This window comes from Cydia fagiglandana, chromosome 8, assembly GCF_963556715.1.
Source record: "Cydia fagiglandana chromosome 8, ilCydFagi1.1, whole genome shotgun sequence".
In the NCBI taxonomy this organism is placed as follows: Eukaryota; Metazoa; Arthropoda; class Insecta; order Lepidoptera; family Tortricidae; genus Cydia; species Cydia fagiglandana.
Genome location: NC_085939.1, coordinates 13,031,359 through 13,056,406, shown reverse-complemented (window position 1 = coordinate 13,056,406; position 25,048 = coordinate 13,031,359). Strand labels below are relative to the sequence as shown.

The window sequence follows — 25,048 nt, the reverse complement described above, 5'->3', positions numbered from 1 at the left end:
TTTTGTGACACGTTTGACGGCTCGTCTCCGCTCCTCCCTGACAGCTGCGCGTTTATTTTAGCGGCAATAAAAATACACACATTGAAGATGGCGGATATATGACATTAAAAAAAACCGGAGCGGTCGTCGCTGTTCAAGTGTTTACCTTGTATCTTCGCCACTGAAGGGTTAAAGAAGGAAATAACGACACTAAGTAGGTATATACTAGAAAAAATCCTGTTTTCCTCATCTTTTTTACTGACAGATCGTAACGAGGCAAACCTGATGCGAGGGTTGTGTTTATTTTCTACGCAAATGAGCAGAACAAAACACAAAACGAAACGGATGGCATTGCTGATACTTACCTACGCTTAACGAGAATTTCAATTTTTTTCTATCAGAAAGGAAACTGCAATGCGTACATTCTGTGAAAACTAATTATTTTTATGAAAAGGCGAAAAGTATTGGTTTAGATTAGGTTAATAAAGATAAATAAAGAGAATAATACACAAATTAAGAATTATTTTACATACTATTTACACACAAATCAAAACACTGAAATGCGTTAGACCAGGTATTATTATCGCATTCCGAGATTAACATAAATCTGCTTAAGTATACGGAAAATTATAACACCCACGCCCTTTAATTGACATGGAATATGACCAAGCCTTCCTTATTTTACGGGAATTTAATACTCTATTATATTATTTTTAATGAACTCAATTTGTGTAAGTCTATTAGCCCCCGGAAACTTTTCCAATAAAGTCGGCTCGCGTTCCGGAGCGGAAAATCGAGCGATTTATTTCTTGATATCTTAATCGAAAGTTCTACGAATAAACACGGAAATTATGTTAGTTTCGTACAAATTCAAATATATATATTACATAATATATATATATATTATATAAACAAAATTAGAATACGCCTGAGAGTTATTTATTGATAATAGAAGAGGTATTAGCAAATAAATACCAATACGAGGTGAGGTGTGCAATAAAGAGTATTGTATTGTATTGTATTGTATTAGGTACCTAGGAGTAATTCCAGCGGCAAAGTTTTTTCTTACGGCGTGATTCTGATTTTAATTAAAGTCAAAAATTATATCTCGATACGACTGTTCTTTTTTCTATAAACAAAAACGTCACTTTTGACACTGACAAATCCGATCCATATTGTAACGAGATCTTATTTTAAACGTACCTATATTCAAACTCTGCAACTGGGCTGGTCAGCAACATTAGGACATGATGTCACGATCCTCAGCATTGAGGGAACGACTGATGATGATGATATTCAAATTAGAATCAGGCCATTAGACTTCACACATGTCTACTATCGATTTCTCTTTGCCTTTGATGCAAGAAACATTATGTATAATCGTGTGGAGACATATATCATTAGTTAAACCGTAGAGTCCACATCACGTATTCATCGAATACGAAGGTAAATGGTCGTTTTGTGATGGGACTCGATTAAATTAAGTTGCTGCAGCGAAAAAGAGAGCAATTTCGATTCTCATAGAATTCAAACGAGTTTTTTATTCAAACTCAAGGTTGAGGGGTACACTAGGACAGAGACGGTTTCACTCCATTGGTTTAAAAGGGGTATTTTAACTTTTGAAAATGTAGTATTATATATGTAATTGACAAACTGATAAAAGATAACTAAGATTATAAATCGTCATTCGACTTGAATATTTTGAAACACAAAGAACTAGAGTCTGCCTGCTTTACCTACCTAGCATCCAATTGGGTTCGATAAATGATAAAACACATTATTATTTAGTAAAACAATTGTAATTTTCTTAAAATAAAATCAGAACAAAGCCAATAGTTACATATATATTTGAGTTGTATAATAGATTTATGTAGAATGCTACTATTTAGTACGGCTATTCTATAATTAAATAATTAACCTAATGCTATACCTTTATTAAAGCTATATGGCTTACAGCAATTGACAAAAGAAACATTCATTCATATTAAACAATTTTAAGTCCTACTTAATGACAGTCATGTGAACAGTTTAAATGTAACAACTACTTAGAAAAATTAAATAAACATATACATATAAGTAGGTACAAAGCAGCTTTATACTATCTAAATCCATAAATTGATATGCGCGATGTTCTGATATTAATGTTACAAAACATTTCATTAATAACAATATTAGTATTAAGTAAAATAATACTTTTAAATATTTATTTTAAATATATGGAGAGCTTCAATAAAGAAAATAAATTTAAGTTAGGATCCTTATGTCCCAAAACAAATTACCTTGTATTTAGTAAGTTAATTAATTAAAAAGTAATAATATATTTTTACATAACTTATGTATTGTTCGTATGATCTGATTAGTACTTGTGTAAAGTATACAAAACCGTTTATTTTTATACACGATTGATTCCTAAATTATACTATGTCCACTACTTTGTAAATTACTTAATTAAATATAAAAGACCCGATGTTGAGGGCAAATCTATCCGAAAGTATTTTAAGTTATTTAAGAGGCCGATGTTTTTTCAAACTATAATTTACCTATAATTCTTTACTAATAACTATATATTACATTTTTAGGATAATTCCATTACAACTACACTGGGATATGGATCTATAATGCGAACTTTGATTATGTAAGTATTGATATGACATGATCAGCTATTATTACAATATCAACGATTCTACATTTTTTAATTTAACTTAAGGGAAGTATATTTTTTTAGCAATACTGTACAAGATTATATACAAAATAAGAGTTAATTGGTTTACATTGTTTTCTACGTAGCTTAATATACGAATGCTCGTCGTTATAACACTGTATAGAAGTCTTCAGTACTGAGTCCAGCTTTTGGCTGAAAATAAAACACAAATAAATTAATAAACGCACATATACCGGGTGTGGCCTGTAACATGAGCAAATAATTAAAACATAGATTGTACTGCACAAACAGTGACACTTTTGTTTAACAACTTTAAAAAATTATGAATTATTTAGACTCCCTATTTTTCATACAAAATAAATATTATCTTCAAGGGACGCCATCGCTACGCCATAATCATTGTGAATTGACGTTGCTTGTTACGCCTTAAACATAATAAAATTCGCAATACATTGCGTCTTAGAAAATAAACTTTAAAGTGTATTCAAAATCAAACCACAACTTATTTTTAAAAGTTGCTGAACAATTGTTGGTCAGTATGAGGAGTACAGGCTACTGTTTAAGTTTTTGCTCGTATTACAGGCCACACCCGGTATAAAATGCCATAAAAATAATAGTTGAAGAAGTATCTTATAAAATTAAAACTAAAAAAAATCTTGAGAAAACAATGTTTAAAAAGTTTTGTTTTTAGCCTCGCCAACCCTGTGGTTTAAGTATTAATATTTTGAGGCATTAACGGAATGAAGTTGTGGCAAGTGCAACTCATAATGCAACTGCAAAGTGCAAGTATAAGTGGCATCCCCCGTTCGGGCAATGACGGTGCCTTCCAAGAAAATATTTATCTTACCTTTATAATGCATATCTCGGTGCATACTCGGGCAAGATTTTCCGGGATACTGAAACAATATTATTGTAAAAATAAATTGGCTAAAATTTATAAGACGTAGTGGCGTTAACGAAAATTGTATGGAACAACAATCCTGATTGAGGAGAGCAGGAGAGAGAATCGAATCGTTTTAATGAAGGCTTCGCAAATTAATATGGTTATTGTTATTATGAAAAAAATTAGATGAATTTGGATCGTTCTAAAATTTTATGATTGTGGATGACCGCAACTAGTATGAACTCAACTCCGTCAAACTACGTTTAGTATGGTTTGACGGAGTTTAGACGCAGGCACAAATCTGGAGAATGACCCGTTTAACAAAATTAGGTTTGGATAACTAGTTCGCTCTATACTCGTATTACCTTGCTCAGGTCAAAGTCGATATTGGTACGCAGAGCTCGATGATGGAGCGGCTGTGGAGGCCTAAAGTTGTTGCCAAGCGGCGCCTTGGGGTGGCGCGCGTCGCCCTGCATCAGCCGACGTAGCCCGTGTAACTGTAGCATAACCATGTGTTAACTTAAGTACGTGTTTTCTGTTTATAACAGCGGCGGGCAACCTTTTAGCAGACAAGGGCCACATAGTAGTTAACGAAGTTGACTCGGGCCGCTCTTTGTTAATATTTATGACTTTATCAGACATTGTCGTTTGTCAATATTACATACAAAATAGCCAGGGAGGCGCGCGGGCCGCAAATGAGAGGTTCGCGGGCCGCAAGTGAGAGGTTCGCGGGCCGCCTGTTGCCGACGAATGGTCTAAACGATCAAATCAAACTAATAATTAAAAAGAACGTATTTAGTTATAGGTAACAACGTACTATATTTAACAAAATAAATAATTAAAACAAAATAATCTTTATTGCAACTTTGTTACATGACATTGGTGCTTGGCTCTCAAAGAATGTTTCCCTATGTCTCAAGAGCCAGTTCCTTCCTGATTACCTAAAAGGGTAGGTAATCTTACAATGTTACACAATGTTTTAATTATGTAGGTACATAAATTGTTGTTCCTGCGATACTTATAGATATAACGGCGCGATTAGGGAAATGAATTAGAGATTTACTAGATAAGATGTGACGTTCCATGGCAAAAGGTACCATACCCCTGCTGAATATTGGAGCGGCGTTAATAATAGCGTAAGCGCCAGCCGCCATAAGGTACCATTTGCCGTGGAACGTCACATATTTTTACTATTTCATATCTATTGAATCTCTAACGGTTCGATTCGGAAAATGAATTAGATTTCTACTAGACTTCAACAAGTTACGATATGGATAATTTAAAGATATTTGTAAGATAGATATGTCAAATTTGACGTTTCCGTGATTCTGGAGGTCCTCTTGAACGATTTCGACAAGTTATGACTTAGATATCCAAGTCACATCTATTCGATATCTAATGTGGATCTAGTTGATCTCTAAATCGTCTCTAGATCTTGTGATTATCTCGAAATCCGAATAGGCCTGTAATTCATTTCCCGAATAGCGTCGTAAGATAATTTTTCCGAACTAGTATGTTGAAAAATAACTTAATTTGTCTATAAGCATACACTATATTCAATTGTCGCATGTATTAAATATTAATATGGTAGACGTGGAGTCTCGGGGTGGCGCGCATCGGCCGCCTCGGGCGCGCGCCACACTGCGCCAGCTACAACTTGTAATTTACAATCAGACTTGTATGAACAAGTTATCAACTACTTTGTTATTCTTACAACAAATCAACCAATTGTGAAAATTATTTGACTGTGGTAATAACTCATTTAGCATACGTGTTGATTATTTCATGGTGATGATATACGAATAAAGAAACATACTCCTATACAAGGTGGAACCTTGACGTCCAAAAAGGATTTGTCAAGGATTATGTCACAAAAAGAAACAGTCAAAAAAGTTCAATAGTTTTTTTTTTAATATTAATTGCTTCATCCTGGAGTTTCTTAACAAAAATTAAAAGTAAAAAAAATATCATAACTCGAAAACTACGAAAAATCGGCTAAAATACATGGGGTATATTCTGATAGCCCACGCTATGAGGAATCTAATAAAAAATTTAGGACGTCAAGGTTTGGACCATCCTGTATACATTTGACTTGTTGACATTCAGCAAATTACTTTTCTAACCAAATCCTTGTCCTCACACTGATTCAACATCTCTTATGCTTATTCTTATTCTTATTCTTAATCGAATTACCTCAAATTCAGTGCACTTACTCGAAGACTTTTAGCATTATTGGATACGATAACAGAGCGTTCCGCTTTCGTTATTACGTTGTAAACATGTACAAAGGCAGCGAGCGATTTCAGGTAAATTGAAAATTTTTCCTTTTACGTTAGTGTAGTGTGGAGCCTTAGTAGAATTAACGGGCTGCATACACGCGACCGCTGTTGATTCGACAGGAAAGCGGACATAAAAGGAACCTCAAGTGTCGAAAATTATCTTGAGGTAATTGGCGTCCGTGATTAACGTGGCCCGTGGGAAGTCAGACAAACGCGGCCCGATTCGAGCTTTAAGATATTTAGGTACGTCAGCAGTTAATAGATCTAGAAAAGATATGGATTAGATATGTCAGTGTCAAATGTGACGTTTATTCAAACAAAAACGTCACTTTTGACACTGACACATCTAATCCATATATCGTTATATTAACTGAGTTACCTTAAAGTTCGAATCAGGCAGGTAGTCTTGCAGTGAGAGATGGGACTTTAGTAGCCAAGGTAACTAAGCTAGGCTAAGCCCTCCACTCCTAATGATGACAGTATCCAAACTGCCATGAAATGAGCCGCCGCATAGGCGTAATTTTTTATGCAATAACAATAATTATCATTGATGACAAACAGACAAAGTGAACAGTTAGATCCGCCTAATGTTAAGCGGTTACTGTAGTCTATGAGCAAGTGCTTCTGCTCCTATTTTTAATTACCCCATATTAATCTTTATAGGAAACCTCGGCAGGGATTTCATACCACAATCGTGTCCGCGAAAGGAAAATCCTCTAAAAACTTGACGTGCAGTTTTTGGCACTGAATTAAAGGTATATTTCAATTACTTTCGACTTTGGTACTTAGTTAGACTTATGTAAAAATTGTTTGTACTTGTAAATAAAATATTATATTTTATGTTTTAGGGTGCGAATTGAGAATACGAAAAATATGAATTGAGGACGATTCGGCGCCAGGAAGTGGAGACGGGTGCTGGCGTCACGGCGGCATCTAGTTAGCGTAGTTTCTGTGTATTCAGCCGTGGCCGGGGCAGCGTAATAACATTTTCATTTGTGCTCACGCTACAATAAACAACTCACGTCCCTCGCCTTCAGACAAAGACTCCGTCGTGAATTATGTACGTGTTAAAAGTAAACTGAAAGTGCCGCGTTGTGTGGCTGTTAATATAAATCATTGCTTATGTTTTCCGTTTGCGTTGGGGAAATTAAGTGCTAGTGGAAACTGTTCGCAATCTTGGAGTTGAGTGAACGCCGTGTGGCTATTTCTTGAAGCGCAATCTAGCAGCTTGCATGTGCATGTCTTAAACAAATGGTGCGCGTAATGCAGTCCGCTGAACCCATTTGTATACACTTGTATGCGTCATAACTGGAAATATTATTTGATGTTATTGCTAATTTAAAACTGTTTTTATTATATGTATATGATATGTTGTTAAGGCCGCCGGAAGACGCTGGATGCGGGTCGCTTCCAACCGGTACGAATGGAGGTCCAAGGGGGAGGCCTATGTCCAGCAGTGGACGTGTTATGGCTGAGATGATGATGATGATGATATGCAATATTTATTTATTTACATACCTATTTAAGGGGCGTCCAAACCTTGACGACCAAAAACCGTATTTTTTACATGTTTATGCAAGTAGCTGACGGTCTTTCCACCGCATATTATATAACCGGCATTTTTTTAAATTCACGATAGCACCTAAACTATAATCTGACGAAGTATCAAGCGGGAGGCGATGACTGCCGATATTTGCTCCTGGCCCGCGATCTATTAGTTTGACAGTAAAATAGCGCTATTTAAATCAAAATTTATTATGGGCAAATAGCCGTTACGGACGAAATCACGATTTAACTCCACTACTCAACAGCTTTAAAAGGCCAAAGCAGGTAAACGGTATTTGATTGATGGTGTCATGCTATTCTCTAAGGTAAATTAGTACAATTCATGGTGGTCGGTTAATGAGTACCTGTTGCTTAGTGATGTAGATTGGCTTGTTGATAATGATCCACGTGACGGTCTCGAAGCAGGCAGGGGCCGTTGTGGACCCGTCGTACGTCATGTAGTAGTCGGTCTCGGGCAGCAGGCCCCGCACCGACAGCTTGTTTATTGGCATCTCTGCTCCTGGTAAGTTAAAGAGGCCCACTGATTAACAGTCCGCCGGACGGTAGCGGCCTGTCAGTTGCTCGGGCAGGCCGATACCGTCCGGCGGACTGTTAATCACATGCCCCCAGAATAGGCTATTTGACTGTATTTAAAATAAATTATTTTACACCAAAATAAACCACCAGAAGATTAATAGAGAAACGTAGACAGCAGTTATTTTTAGACACAATTTACATTTTTAAACGAGTATAAAACTTTAAAGAGTAGGTAATTTGATTGTAACGTCACATGCTAGTGTTTCATATAAATTCCATAGTAGCAAAATCGTTTTGACAGTTCAAAAAAAGAAACGGATTTGACTAGTAGTCAAATACCCTATTCTATGATCATTAAGGGCCACTTACATTATTATCTAACTCGAGGTTAACCGGTTAACCCTGGTTACCAGTACATTTGACATTAGGTTAACGGTTTGACCGGTTAACTCCGGGTTAGTTTTAACATGTTACTTGTGTTATTAAAGGTTTTCACAAATCTGCGCGTCATCGTGGATGCCACGAGCTATAGATAGGCAGACCTATACCTATAAATATAGTTACCGCTATAATCCGCTATACCGATATAAATGGATTCAACAAAATCATTTTCCTCATATAAGACAAACGCCGTACGTATATTTTATCCGCTAGGTGGAATGAAGGTAGAATAAGTTACAGACGTGGCCAGCATTTGATTTATGACTTTTAGCGATATCCGAAGTTGGTATTAGTTACGGCCGCAACTGTATGTCAGATAACCCGCGGGATCGGATTGATAATTATAATAGTACATTGTGTAACGTGGGGAGTAAGTGAAACTGTGGAGAAGAGGGAATTAAAGACCCGAGTTTGCAATATTCTTACCCCCGGAGTTACACACAATGTTTTCATCACAATTGCGAAGAAATAACAGATTTTTAAACTAAATGTTCAAAGGGATGACCCCTTGATTATTGATCGATTGAATGGCTTTGTTGTTACCATCTCATATGTACTAGTTATAGACAGTAGAGTTAATCTAGATTACATTATTCCGAGATCTCAGTATTTCGGTAAATTCATTCGGAATGCAGCAAATTGAAGCGTATATTTAATTGTTACATGTACAGATGGTACAGTATATAAATAGCGTTAATTTATATGCGGTATCTCGCAAATACCAAGATTAAAATAACATTCACCGAGAATCTAGTATGTAGGTGTACGTTACAGGTATATGTACAATACAATACATACTACGAGATATTCTAAGAGCCCGATTCTGATTAGTGATTTCTGGTCCAGAAATGTCACTGTTGACAGTTGACAGAATCATATCCATAACCGTCTCATAACAAGACTATAAAATCAGAATGTGGCTCCAGGACGTTACGACGTTAGAGTTAGACCAAGAAAAGTCTGCAGCGATTTTGATAGCCCACGCAGTGTAACTGTTATTTTAAAGTCAAACTTCTATGAAATTCTGACGTATGAATAACACTTGCACTGCATGGGCTATCCAACTCGCTGCAGACTTTTCTTGGTCTAACTCTAGCTAGTTTTGTCTTAGTTAGTCACTTACCCCCATATTTAATATTTTCTAGTTCTTCAGTCAATATCCTTAATTCAGGATTTGATAAATCTCCGAGCTGTAATAATAAATATTTTCTATTCATGATTGCTGGAGAAGGATAAACTAAAATTTATACGAGTAATAGGGTAATTTGCCAGTAACTGGCCACTTTTAGTAACTGGTCGCCCTGAACTAAAATGAACTATTCACCTACAAACAATTCATTTTACTGCCTATAAGGTTTCAATAACTGACCAGCTTTCAATAACTGGCCACCTTATACTAAAATGAATGAATTATATTTATACGTGAATATTATTATTCGTTTTTAGTTTAGGGCTAGTTACTAAAAGTGGCCAGTTACTGGCGAATTACCCTATAACCATAAATATAAATTGTGTATCTTGTCTTCAATAATAATTAATGAAAAGTAATTAAAACGCTGCCCAAATGTGGAATTCTGACCCGATAGTGACTAGCACTATAGTTTTTACCTTCACTCAGGCAGTTCTTAATTTGAACTAATAGCTTCGGTGGATAAACCAATGGTGCGCAGAAAATTCCAATTTCCTTAATTAATCCCGCAGTTTGGGTTGAACCTATGAATAGGCGCGGTCAGACACTATTTCGATATTTCCAATTACTATAAAAGCATACTTGGGTAAATAAAAATTAATAATTAATAAAAGCATTTCCTTGCTTAGTACATTATTGCGCTTTGAATTATTATTGGGCGAATCACGCAACTTAAATGGCCTTTTTGCCAAGTGAGTAATGACTGCCTACGAACCAGGAGGTCCCGGATTCGAATCCTGGTAAAGTCATCTATTGATGTGTTCATCACAGATAACAGTTCACAACACACAAGGCTTACATATTGAGCTTACTGTGGGACTAGGTCGACTTGAGATTGTTCCATAATATTTAATTTATTTATTTGCTAATAATTTCTTCAATCGAACTAATATGATATGAATCAAATGATTAAAGTTACCTGTAGGAGAAGCGAGATCGAAACAATTCCTTGAGCTTTGTGCAAAGCTTCAGAGAAATTTGAATAAAGCTGCGAATTGAAACCAAATATTTGAATCTGCAACAATTGAAAAGTTTGAATTAATAATTGGTCCTACAATGTGTTTCAGTGTATGCTTTGCAGCATTATACTGCACAAGAAACGTTCTTAAAACGTTTTTAAAATGTGTAAAACTTTTTGGTAAAACAATCTAACGTAAACCTTCCTTAGTGTGCCTGGCCGTGAGTGATTTTTTCTCTTCCATCCGGAGACAGCGTATGGCAGACGACTTTTCGATTTAGAGGTGTCAAGTGAAATTTACTAATGGTATTTAAAAAAATCTTTTATTTAACTTGATTCGATATCTCCTGTAATTATATGACATCTTATGTAGGTACACAGTTTACAATTAAATAATAAATACTTTTTTACTTTACTTTACTTGCACGATAACTCTGGATACCACAACCTAAGATCCTTTTAGTGCATTTTGTTACGTATGAGGATAATTTCGCTACGAGTTGGTAGCAATATTCCATATTGCAGGTAAGTTCGCGTACTTTTCTATTCGGAGTTTAAATTTATTCTCCTCGTTTATCTTTTCCATTTTTTAAATACGGACATCTTTTGCCAATTGCTTTCTCTACCAGGGACTGGACGTTCAGTCGTTCATCAATTCATCATTCATAATTATTCGGAGGTGCTCCTGGCTCCCGACTCGCGCCTGAGGTTATTTTTGCATAACGGTGACGTGATAAAAGTGTAAGCGGTCATCTCTGCCCTACCGGCCTACCCAAAGTGCTCACGTCTTAGGAAAGTACTTAACCCAATCTTTTCTCTAATTAATTATACTGTTTCGCATTACGATTAACGAAATTTATCTTGGCAAAAATCTCCACTTATTATCACTCCTCAGCGTGTTTCCTATTTTTAGTTTATTAAATGAATAATTTTATTAAATTGTTATACTGGTATGTATCTGTAGTAGGGGACTTCACGTGCCCGGTACTCGATACTCAAAATAGATAGATACTCAAAAGCGCGCTATTTTTCTACAGCTCTAAATTGTGTTTATCGTTTTATTAAAAGTGGCAATTTGTATACAAGTTTATTATTTAATTTGTTCTTTCTACGGTCGATATACATATATTTAGTACGTGTTAATTAGCTGATAAAATGTTAATAAAACATAGCGATCAACTGCTATACTTTAAAAAGGCATATAACACCGATTTTTTGGTTAAGATTTTTTCTCGCAGATAAAGAGTAAAAAATGTACACAAGAATGAGCACATGATTTTGGGATTTAAAGTGGCTGCGTAAGAATTTGTCACATAAATAAACACGAATCGCGCTTGAGTTGGCTCGCAGTCGTTCGTCGGGATTACGTTTGGGATTTCGGCGTCTCCGGCCCGATTCGAACTTTAAGATACGTCAGTTAATAGACCTAGAAACGATATGGATTAGATATGTCAGTGTCAAATGTACGTTCAAACACAAACGTCACTTTTCAAATGACACATCTAATCCATATCGTTTCTAGATCTATTAATTGACATATCTTAAAGTTCGAATCAGGCAGTCCATGTTGGAGACGGCCGATGCGTGTGAAAACATCTGTTACGCCTTCTTTTGAGACCTCTCGAAAGAATCTTTGATAAAATTTACTGTCGGAGTAACGTGTTTATTCGGCAATGTAACTTTGTGAAGACTTACTTTCTTGCTAGATAAATAAATGTTTTTTAGAAGAAGGAAATGGTTTGTTGAAAGTTGCTAAATTCATGTTTAGTTACTTTTCAAGAATATATCTATATTCAAATGCCTATCGAAGAAGCTATGAATATTTTGAAAAATAATAATTAATTAAGTACTATCTACGCTAAATAAAAATACATTAAGTACTAACTGTTTAATAAGGTTTGATATAACTATAGTGATTTCTTTTGGATTTAATCTAAGCCAAACTTAAACGAAATTAGTTGTTCGGTTTTTAGAAAGACATAATATAGGTACAATAGTAACATTCCTACTCTCCTATTTAACATCAAACATCATTTTATTTAGCAAAAAGCCCACAAGGGCATTTTTACAGGTCAACGTGGAATTTACTCGTACATACAGGCAAAAACACTTTAGGTTAAAAAAATTAACCCTCTCACACCGCTTAAATGTATTAAAATGTAAGTACAAAAGTTGAACAGAACTATAAAGTCCCTACTTAAAAAGGAATAAGTTTGTTGCTTACCTCAGCAGGAAACGAATATCCGTTGATGGCGTGCTCTGAACCAAATTGATCATGAAGCCCGTAATGTATATGTATTTCGTGAAACTGATACTTATAGGAGAGCGGGCCCCCGGTGATGTTGATGTGGTGTCGAGTCTCATTCTCCACCGTGAATATCACGGAATGACCCGTGTTGCTTATCAGTCCATTTATCTGCGAGCAATAAACGCCTTAGCAATAAATTGAGGTTAACAAATTGAATAATTACCTGAAATAAATGTTGAATTCGTAATGTGGATGAAATTTATTGCCTTGCTTTAAAATTAATCATGCGTTGTTCGTTAAATAAGTTAATTATCTGCTACAAAAAGGTACAAAATAACCGATGTGAAGTTAGATTTCGTTTGAAAACTGTTTGCCTGGAACTTCGTCTTCGTAGAATGATGGTTTTCTGGATAAAATCTATCCTACCCTAGAATATCCTTTTTCTCAAAACTATTTGTTGGCAACCCTTAGCGCGCGCCAAGATTCTACCTGCCGCGCGGTCGGCCAGGTGGTGGTGGCGCCCCTCCACCTGCATAAAAGGCGCTGCGACACCGGCGACCGCCTCTTTTTTGATTGGGACTTCGGCTTCGAAACATGACTGTTATTTAATGCATTTTGATTTATTGTACATTTATTTTTGATTAAAAAGTATTTCGGATATTTAACTATAGTTTTCTTTAGTAAATATCAATATTGTTTACATATTACAATATCTCCATTACATACTCAATCTCAACAAAAAGACATAATACACAAATATACAGAGTAATTTTGCATTTAACTTTATGTTCAATTGGTTACATGGCTGAATTTGTTTATTAGGTATACCAGACGCACACTTTCAGCAAACTTGTACCTCTTGTGTCCTACCTACAGCAAGTTAAAAATAACTAAAAATAAATAGATCTGTTTAAAAAAGGAATGTCGCATTCGCCAATGTCATGATAATTGACAACTTTACTGACTGTGAGTGGCTGATATTCGCTTGTTCAGGCAGATATTTGCGGGTTTTTTTTGAATAAAAATAAAGCATAACATGATTTTATTTCGTAACCAAGATTTTTTGTCATTGTAATGTATGGGTTCGTACACATTTAAGCCCCGTAATTAAAGGTGACAGTCCATTTCCAACGACAGCAGCACTACCGTTCATTTTACCAAACCGATGCGTTCGTACCAGTAGTGCAGCTGCGCGAGCTGTGGTCAGAAATGAAATGTTAGGTACCCTAAAAGTTAGAATTTGGGTCCGAAGGCTATTATACTCACCCTATGCTTATCTATATGTAAGAACCGTAGGTTGGGGTCAAACAGCAGTTTGTCTGGCTCCAAATTGACCGGCGACTGGCGCCGGCCCTTGTTGCAGAGAGACCATTCTGGGTTGATTAAACCCCAGAACGCTGGCCCTGTTACATAAATAAATTTATTTTTTCAATTATTATATTAAAATTAAAAAATCTAAAATAAACCACCCTGATCCGTACCTGGCTCAAAGGTCCCCATTACTCCCGCAACGTTTCCCCGCTGAACTGCAATGGAAACCTGCTGAACCAGATACGGGCCAGAGCTTGTTAGTAAATCTCTTTTAAAAATATAGTTTATGCTTAATATTTAACACGCGGCGACTTTTAACACCCGACATTGAAATATTTTTCTCAGCCCGGTTTATGTCAGATAAAAAAAAAATTCCGAATTCATTCTATTTACTCATTTTTTAAACTAACACTTTCGTTTTTTTATACTTCTGACAAAAAAAATGTGTTTTATCAGCTACGGTCCCTAATACCCAATATGGTGTCATATTTCTAACACGAATGTTACCTTCCGGAAGACCCTTTTCCATTAAATAAGCAGTGAATGCATCCTACCTTTGTGATAGTGTATTTCAAACCATTAACCTATGCTTACAAAATGAAAGTTAATAGCAAGGGTACAATACGAGTATAGGGTATAAATAGGTATAAAGTAGGTATAATAATGTTTTTTTAAGAATCATTTTACGTAAGAAATCCGTTCAGTATCCTAGGCTACATGTTGTTCTAATCTACTTTTGATTTGACCACAGTCAAGTAAAATGCAGGGACCGGATAACCAATTCCTCGATAAAAGCCTTTCAATGGGCATCACTTTAAGACGGTTAAAAATCACTGAAAGACTTACTAGTGACTAGCTAGTTAGTTAGTAGTTAGTTAGTAGACTGCTAGCCCACTATTACTTGACTAAATATCTTTTGTCGAAATAATAAAGGTAGCCTTTTGCAATAGCTTGTTGCCATACTACGAGTATATGCCTTGAATTCCCTTTATTATCGAAAAATCCACGTGAATGTAGTAAATTATATTGCAATTATATTACACTACTTAATTGAATTTTACATATTACTCAATTACCATTCAATATGGCAAAGTACTCCAATAGGGATATGAAAGTAGCCAAAGTGCTTTGGAACGCGTTCACGGTTTTATTATTTACGACCTTGAAAATTGCATGGAAGCCGGCGCAGCGGTTGCGGTCACGCCCACTTTATGGCCACGCGTTAGCGAACTTTCCTTTAAATGCTTTTTGCGTTCAGAACTATATTTACACGTGATTTACTGCCCAAATTATGATAGTTGGCAGTACCAGGTATATGTATTGTACAATACACTGTAACTAGAAACTAAAATAATACATTCAATGAAAAGACGACCGTTATCTGGTTTTAGCTATCTATAAATGGAAGGCAGGTTATCTGGTTTTTATTTTAGCTAAGTATCTATAAATGGAAGTCAATGAAAAGGCAGTTAGTACAGGTACGATCTCTGTCTTTTTTCTGTTTTTTTTTTTTATTTTTATTTCTGTCTTTTTTATGGACACAGAATTATAGGTATAACTTGCGCCTCAATTGTTGGGTTGAAAGAAGTGTCCCACTTTTGGATCATGAGTATAGGGACAAAAAAAGGGTGAAATTGTTTTAAATATGATTGGCTGTGACATTAATGAGTTTTTTTTTTCAAAAACCTACGTTTGTTATAAAGATGTAAGTGCTGCAAAAGTACCTACGCTCATTTACTTGTTTTGTTTTTTCATATCGTTGTACGGAACGGAACACTAAAAAAATTAAGAAACCCTAGACACCAAGCATGAACTAGGTGCGAACAGCGAGTAACGCGGTGGCTAACTATTTGAACTTACTTCGTTGCCGGAGAGCAGCAAATTGATGAACTTACGGTTGAACATGCATACACTCGAACTATTCAAAATAGTTAAAAAGGACTTTCTATTTCCCTACACATTCTGTTCTAGAAAACACAACAGACAAGAATAAAATCCATCTATGTTAGGTAAGTATCGTACTTTTGGACTTAGTGCACTTTATTTATAACATATTTTTTGGAAGGTTTTAGAATCTTTTCATGAATGAAATCGTGACAATTAAAGTGCGCTGTGGCATGAGTCTTATTTAGCATAACTAATACAAGTACATACATCGAAATATATTGACAAAAATTTTAAGTACTACACAGATTTAAACTTTCACGATTATTTAACATTATGAAACTACACAACAGGACTTAATCGCGTATTTAAGTTTTAAGATTTACCTCCGACGTTTCGAGGACGGCGTTGTCCCCGTGGTCTCGGAGAAGACTGGTTCAAGTTGACATCAACATCTTATAGCCGCACGAGTTTTTCGAACTACCCGCACTTGGTCTTGTTTATCAGTTTGTTGTTTGTCAGTCTTCTCCGAGACCACGGGGACAACGCCGTCCTCGAAACGTCGGAGGTAAATCTTAAAACTTAAATACGCGATTAAGTCCCGTTGTGTAGTTTCATAAAAATTGTACTTTTAAGAATAATGAAATGTGTAGTAATTCTCCTGGCTATACGCCCCCTCTTATAGGTACCTAAGTCAAATGAATAAAAGAAAACAGTTCGTTTAAATATCGCCTAGGCACATTTGAGCCCTCTGGGACAGTAGTACTACCATCTAGTTCAACTGGTAGTACAAATAATACACCCTAAGGTCACTAGTACTACCAGTAGTACTAGTGACCATAACGGCAGACCGGTAGTACAACTGTCCTGTAGTTTGTAAAAAAGTACCAAATTCAAATACAAGAAAACTGATTTCAGCGTTTTAGAAAATTCATCCCCCAAGGTGGTGAAAAAGGGGTTGAAAGTTTGTATGTATATCAAAAAAATTTTCGAGCGCGGGACTTGAATCTTTTTATTTGGGGATATTATTAGAAGACAATAAAAGTAATTTCAGCGATTTGTAAAATTCATCCCCTAACAGGGTTAAAAAGGGGATGAAAGTTTGTATGGGGTTAAAGTTTTCTTTTGAGCTACGAATTTGAAACTTCGTTAAATGATATATTATTAAGATACAAAAAAAACTTATTTCAGCGTTTTATAAAATTCATCCCCTAAGGTGGTGAAAAAGGGGTTGAAAGTTTGTATGGATATCAAAAAAAAATTCAAGTGGTGGATTTGAATCTTTGTATTTAGGGATATTATTAGAAGACAGGAAAAGTAATTTCAGCGTTTTGTAAAATTCATCCCCTAACAGGGTTAAAATGGGGTTCAAAGTTTGAATCCATTACAAATGCTTTGAAACTTCTTAAAAAGACATAATAGCCGATTACAAAAAAAAAAGTAATTGCATCGTTTTTGGAAATCCAATCCCTAAGGGGGTTAAAACGGGGATGAAAATTCGTCTTGGGGTGTAAATTTAATTTTTTAGCTAGGAAATTTAACTTTTTGGAAAAAAAGGTAATACATTAAAAAACATGAAAACTAATTCATCATCCCCCAAGGTGGTGAGAAAGGGGTTGAAAGTTTGTATGGAGATCAGATATTTTGTGAGTGCGGAATGCGGAACTTGAATCTTTGTATAAGGGCATAGGTACCTATTATGAGAATACAAGAAAAGTAATTTCAGCAACCAACATCAAAATCCACTTGACTTAAAACTTCATACAACTTGCTAAAAAATAAAAGTACCTACTTAATTTCAACATTGCTTGGATATGAAAATTATAGGTACTAAAGATGTAAAATGTTGAAGATAAGATTCCACGCGAACGAAGTCGCGGGCAACAGCTAGTACTGAATAACTTTTACTATGGTGCTAATGACGAAATCTAAAAAAAATGTCTTTTTCATACATTTTTACCGATCGATACCGATCGACCATAGTAAAAGTTGTTCAGTATAACCTACCAAATCACCCCGATCAAGGTTTTCAGTGGGTTAGAAAACACGTTATACATATTTTGTTTACATCATATGTACTACCAGTTGAACTTTTAATACAGTGGTCTATGACAAAACCCGAGGGATATTCTTGTATTTTTAGAAGTAGTACTAGTGACCCTAAGGTGTATCATTTGTACTACCAGTTGAACTAGATGGTAGTACTACTGTCCCAGAGGGCATTTGAGTGGGTCTCAATATACCTTTTATGAAACAATGCGTAAACAATTTCATTGTTACACAGGTAATATGCAATCCCCAAAGAGAATAATAATCAGGAACAGTGTGAAATATAAGTACGCGTATGACGCGATAACACACCTCACCATTTTGCCAGTAACACGATATGAATACAAGATAAATCGCCCGTATAAATTTCGCGTCACGTAAACTGCTAAAAATGTTATCGGCACGAGAAATTGATACGGCTGGCAAACGTAATGTTTTGCGTCGCTTGTGGTAGGTCAATGGATTGAGATTTTACACGAACCATATTCGTACCGCTTTGCCTTTGAGCGATTTATCGGGTTAAACCATACCCGAGTACTAATAAAAAGGGGGTTTCGGAATGTTGGTATTTTGATGGGACCGCGTTTGTGGATTTTATCAAATTAAAACCTATTATTCCGCTTTAACCACTTGTTACTAATTTAATTACTGTTTTATGCTGAGTGGAGTAAATACCTATATTGTTCCATTTATATTGAAATGTAATTTAATTTAGCTTTCAATGCTAATGGGTTTTGTCGCTCATTGGCTCACTATGTGACAATTTTAAGTGCAGAGATACATATTTCAAATTGGTTGAAGTGACTATATATTTTTGTAAAACAAATTATCTTTAAGTGTGCTATTTTCATGGCGAAAATGTGTGGCCATTGTGAATATATAAAAAAAACACGACTGCAGTTTAAACGTGAACTGAAAAGCTAAAAATAATGTTTAGTTACCTATGTTATTTATTCAACTTATTGAATGTAAATTAGAAAATAAGTACCGTAAAACGGGGTGAGTAGGTTTCGAGGGAGAGTTGGGTTATGAATTTGGAGAGAAGGTTTGAGAGGGGGGTGATAAGAGATTTTAAGGCTACTGCTACAAAAATAATGTATTCCAATTTAAAAGGGGGCTATAGTAATACGCATAATAAAAAAAATCGATCCTTCTTCCAAAATCACCTTTGTATGAAAAACCCTCTCACCCCAAATACGAGGCACTACGGGGTGAGGTGGGTTTTCCTCTTTATCGTCAAAGTTATGAAATGGAACTACCCAAAATAAAATACAAACTAAAATACAAACTAAAATACAAACGTCCGAACTACTTATTATATACACCATTCAGTTTTCACATGTAAAAATAAAATTTTATCGGGGTTTGAAAGTCAAATTTCACCCAACTCACCCCATTTTACGGTATTCAGTCAGGATCTTAAACAGCAAACGAACAACTATTAGAAGTATTAGAACAAAGTAAACTATTTTAATTTGTGTTATTTGTGAAGTAGAAACACTTTATAAATTATAAATTAAAATAAATGTCATATACTAAGAAAAACCGGGCAAGTGCGAGTCGGACTCGCGCACGAAGGGTTCCGTACCATAATGCAAAAAAAAAAACAAAAAAAAGCAAAAAAAAAACGGTCACCCATCCAAGTACTGACCCCTCCCGACGTTGCTTAACTTTGGTCAAAAATCACGTTTGTTGTATGGGAGCCCCATTTAAATCTTTATTTTATTCTGTTTTTAGTATTTTTTGTTATAGCGGCAACAGAAATACATCATCTGTGAAAATTTCAACTGTCTAGCTATCACGGTTCGTGAGATACAGCCTGGTGACAGACGGACGGACGGACGGACGGACAGCGAAGTCTTAGTAATAGGGTCCCGTTTTACCCTTTGGGTACGGAACCCTAAAAAGTGACCAAGGCCTCCAGTGCCCCAGGCTGGAATCCTGCACCTGCCGCGATAGCAGAGGACGCTGGTTCGATTCCAGCCTGGGGCACTGGAGGCCTTGGTCACTTTTTCTTAGTATATGACATTTCAGCAAACGCAAAAGTTTAGACTCATTTAGGATCGTTACTAGTAATACAAATATAACAGTGCACGCTCACCTGAGATTCCGTCGTAGGTCCACCATTCCTCCCAGCTGACGCCACTCACGGCTGCAATCAAACCGACTCTAATTAAGTCTGCACAATTCTCATTATGAACACTCTCGACTAGCCGCCTCGAGAATGAAGCGGCGGGCGGGCACGTGCTCTCTGCTTATAAATTCTTCATACTTCATTTTGCCGTCCTTGGAAGAAGAACGTCGGAAGAAACGAGTCAAATAGTACACGTAAGGGACTTTCTTCCATTTGTGCAATTTAATACTCGTGGGGTTATACCCGTACAATGCAACGGAGCAAATCTAAAATGTCATATAAACATACGCTTTTCAATTGTCATGATTACATTTGTGAAATGTGCGCTGTTCGTAGCGATACCGTAGCACACCTGCGTTCGTAGCGGTTGTGTAGACATGCAGTCGTAAGGATTAGTATTAACACTGTTTGTGGGAAAGACTAGGCGCAAACTGGGGCCGAAATAGATGGACTGAATTCCAACTGCAATACGGATGGAAAATACGGTTAATTGAAAACCGGACTTTGCATGAATTAAATTTAAAAGTAGTCTGTCCCTGGTATATTCGATTCCGTACTTGCGAAACAATCTAACTGGCTATAATTTTTTTGACGTAATTGGTGTTGATAAATCAAAACGGAGAACACACTATGGGTATCACAAATTATTCGTCTAATTAAATATCTTGCACCTGTGCTCTCCCAAAAGTACATAAATATTATTGTTTAGGCAGCAAGTAACGTTTTAGTGTACTCTAGAAGAAGAAGATAGTGCAAAGACTGCCTTTCAGCCACATTAGAGTCATTAGTCATTACTGACACATCTTAAATTAAAATTTAAACGTCCATGAGCTGTAATTATTGTCTATCATATCGGATATCGGAGGATCCTTGGACAAAACCAGGTGCTGGAGAATGCCCTAAGTCATCAAGTCCTTCTTTCTTGGTTTTTAAAGTTATCTTCTTGACAATAAACTTATAAACAACTTTTATAATTTTTGGTTCTTGGTGGTCGTAGGTATCCGACATCTGATATCAAATCGGACAATGTGAAAACGCTCGTACGCACAGATTGATCCATAATTATACAAGTATACAGAAATTTCGTGCGCACATACTCGTTTAAATGTAGGCACTATCAATTTCAGTACTATCGTGTATCTGCCCTGCTTCATGTAGGCGCCTTTAATTCATACCGACCCCGGCAATATCCCTCCTAGCGTGTAGCACGTGGGCCGAACTATTGACCGTACAGACCAGTGGGATTGCATTCTGTTACAATGATAAGAAGCATTTAAGGTAAGTTTACCTGGCCCCAATTTCACATCGGTGACAGGTGCGACAATTGTAAAACATCACTGTTGCTGACGTCACAGGCATCCATGGGCCTCGGTTACCGCTTACCATCGGGCGGGCCGTATGCCTGTTTGCCACCATCATTGTATTATTTAAAAAGACTTTATTATATCGGAAAAAACAGATATTTCTCTTGCGAAGATAGAAGAAGAAGATATTTCTCTTTGCTAATATCTAGTAGGTACATGGGATGTTCAAAAATATCCGATCGAACATCACTTTATTCATTTGACTACATACAATATACAGGGTGATTTCTGGGTCGTGATCCAAAACCACTTTTTCTGACTCTGTAAATGATCCACATTATAATATGGTAATATTTGATTAAAAGATAATTACTTTAATTATTCTTATTTTTCAAGTAAAATTAATGTTATACTACGTAATTATGGTCACCCTATGACTTTTGACATACGCTGTATGGAAAGCGACAAGACGTCACATTGAGTAGGGTCACCAAATTGTATACAAAAATGTTTTTTCCTACATGTCATCTGGAAAATAATCATCATTATTGGTGATAAACAATAATTAACAACATCATTAGGCTCATCTTTGGATTCTGTATGATGTCTGGCTCTCTTGCTCCACGACCCCGAAATCACCCTGTATCGGTAGGATTTTTTTTTAATTAGGTAGATATTACTCATCGGCGGATTAAGACAAGTTGATAATTGGTACCAAATTGTATAAAAATCTTTTCTCACAAGGGATTTGAGATTAATTACATAAGTACGAGTATGACGTATTTGTCACTTCCCTCCGATGTCATTATATGCGGATTCTACTGAACCTAATAGAAAATACTAAAAACTGTAAAACTTTAACATTAAAACGGTTTCAGCTTACGGAAGAAGGATTTGCAGAAGATTAAAATTTCTAATTTCAGCTTCCTGGAGTTCTCTTAATTAAGATTATGAGATTATTATACTCATAATATTTAAAAGCAATTACCTAATTCTAAAATACTCCGACTCGTGACTAAAAGTAAATTGCCTGTGCCTACAGTGTTTACATCAATTAGTTTATAATATAGGTATTGTTTCATTAGAGTAACGCTTCAAATTTTATTAAACTGTGCTTATACTGTTGAAGTTACCAAATTATTAAAACATCACTCTACTATTACTAAAATATGCAAATTGTCGTGTGCTACTCTGCAGCGGCGCCACCATAATGAATACCAATGAATTATATGGTGAAATGATGTACCTAAAAAGTACATCATGTACCTATAATGTTTATGGCCGTACCTGTGCTAGGAAACGAAATAATCGGCATTGAAAGTGGCGCCGCTGGGGAGCATACTCCCCAGCGGCGCCACACAGTACTCATAGATAGAAATGATATTAGCTATTTTTTTCTTATCTAAATTGATGTACTAATGCTGTTTATTACGTACCTATTGAAAAAAAGAATTATTTTGCATTGATTAGTGATTTTATTTACATTTTAATTCCGCGTTCCGCCTAAACGGTATGAGTTGTAAGAGAGGCGCGCGGGTGAGCGAGATGGAGATAGAAATTCTTCCCGCGGGACCGCGCTCCCGCGGCCGCTCCGATTTTCAATAATAAATATATGTATTTGTTTATGCTTTCGTTATGTTTCTGTACTTCTGTATCAAAAGGAAAATTATATTAAGTACGTTGTATTTTTTTATTTTTAAAAGTATATAATTAAATAACATTTTCTGTATGATAGAGTCAGACCACAGAAAGTATGCAGCGCTAAATAAAAAGTAGCTTTTAGAAATCAGTGTGTGCCAACACCATAGAAAATGGATTAAATAGTCTTGATACTTGTGAAATTTCGACCATATTTCGTCATACGTTGTATTTTTTTATAATTAAAAGCTGATATTTAAAATAAAATGTTAGCTTGAGATAAGAATTTTATCTTGTTTCATTGCGATTTTCATTAATATTTTTGTTTTGGCTTTCGTTATGTTTATATTTCTGTAGAAAGAAATTTAGAGTTTGAGCAGCAGCATACGCAGGACTTCGGGCCTTTAGGCGTTGGGGTGGTGGGTAGAAAAACTCATTGTGGGTAGGCAATACTGGTTTGGAACTGATCTGCTCCGCTTCTTTCCTGAGTGCATGTTTTCTCCTCAAGCGTGGAGGTGCTATGTGGCATAGTATTGGTAGCCAATGGGAAGAAGTGGACTTAACCGTTCCTGATATACATCGCATAGTCTCATTCAGTTTGGTATCCACCTTGCCCACGTGAGCGCTTTCTGACCACACTGGGGCACAGTATTCCGCTGCTGATTAAACCAGTGCGATACCAGTGGTGCGCAGGCAATCGGCAGATGCTCCCCACGAGGTGCCACATAGCCTATGCAGGATATTATTTCGCGTTGATAGTTTCTGGGAGAGCTTCACAAGATGTTCCTTGTACGTGAAATATCTATCCAGAGTAATTCCAAGATATTTTGGGTGCTGGTTGTATTTGAGCTTTTTCCCTTTGTTTTTCCCAACGGTCTATGTTGGTTAATAGGTAGCCATTTGGTTACTCAGATGGAAGCACGATACCTTCAGTCTTGCTTGCACTGGGTATTGGGCGCCAGTGTTGAAAGTATTTTATTAGCCTTTCTAGGTCGTCGGTATAAGGGTTGTTTCTCCAGACGTGAAATTTTTACACTGGGCTACTAGTGCAATGTCATCAGCGTATATGAATTTTATAGCGTCTGTAGGTGGGAGGTCGTGGATATATAAATTGAAGAGCTGAGGAGCTAGAACAAACCCTTGTGGCAAGCCATTATTTAGTTTCTTTCTCTTGCTTCTAGCGTCTCCCAAGAACACTTCGAACTCCCGCTCGCTCAACATACCAGTTATGAGATCCGCTATCTCATTGCTTGGAATCACCGATAATATTTTGTAAACTAGACATTGTTTCCACATGATATGCTTATGATACGGATAAGCAGTTGTCAGGACTATAAACACTGCTGTGGACTTCAAGGCTTTTTAGTATCCAGCTTCAATATGAGTCGTAAGGGCCAGTACTTGGTCCGTGCAGCTTCTTTCACTTCGGAACCCAGCTTGTTCAGGTGGAGTTCACGGTTCAACTCTAGAGTTAAACCGTACAATCGCGGTAACCGAAGACAATACATATTATACCTAATACGTAACGTATAAGTTAACAACTCAAAATTTGCATTAAGTAATTTAATTTTCACTACACCAACCGGTAAAAGCTCTCTTGATTGTTCAAAAACTGATAGCAAAGTTGCATTTTATTCACATGTGAGGCAAAGCAATCAAATGCAAATTTTGAGTTGTTTTCTTATGTTTGCTAGCAGAATTGACTTTTAAACTATCGCTCATGCTTTGAAACCATGCTTTAGCTTGAAAACCAGCGGTTAAACAACAACTTTGCCTCCTTGTAAAACAACTATTTTTCTTTTTACAGAAACATAAACATAACGAAAGCCAAAACAAAAATATTATTGATAAAAATAAGTTCAAAAACTATAACCCGACTACTGAAAATCGCAATGAAACAAGATAAAATTCTTATCTCAAGCTAACATTTTATTTTAAATATCAGCTTTTAATTATAAAAAAATACAACGTATGACGAAATATGGTCGAAATTTCACAAGTATCAAG

General features: G+C 36.0%; 1 protein-coding gene across 1 annotated transcript in view; it reads right to left on the bottom strand.

Moving 5' to 3' along the window:
• Positions 1-2,209: 2,209 nt before the first annotated feature.
• The window catches only part of LOC134667042 (carbonic anhydrase-related protein 10), a 47,839-nt gene continuing 25,000 nt past the window's right edge, over positions 2,210-25,048 (bottom strand). The window contains exons 3-11 of the mRNA XM_063524344.1: positions 20,067-20,117; positions 13,988-14,124; positions 12,698-12,889; positions 10,435-10,530; positions 9,450-9,516; positions 7,714-7,868; positions 3,890-4,021; positions 3,489-3,537; positions 2,210-2,833 (exon numbers count right to left, since the gene is read on the bottom strand). Coding sequence (XP_063380414.1) covers positions 2,811-2,833; positions 3,489-3,537; positions 3,890-4,021; positions 7,714-7,868; positions 9,450-9,516; positions 10,435-10,530; positions 12,698-12,889; positions 13,988-14,124; positions 20,067-20,117 — 902 coding nt within the window. The 3' untranslated portion in view covers positions 2,210-2,810. The remainder of the gene's footprint in view (positions 2,834-3,488; positions 3,538-3,889; positions 4,022-7,713; positions 7,869-9,449; positions 9,517-10,434; positions 10,531-12,697; positions 12,890-13,987; positions 14,125-20,066; positions 20,118-25,048) is intronic.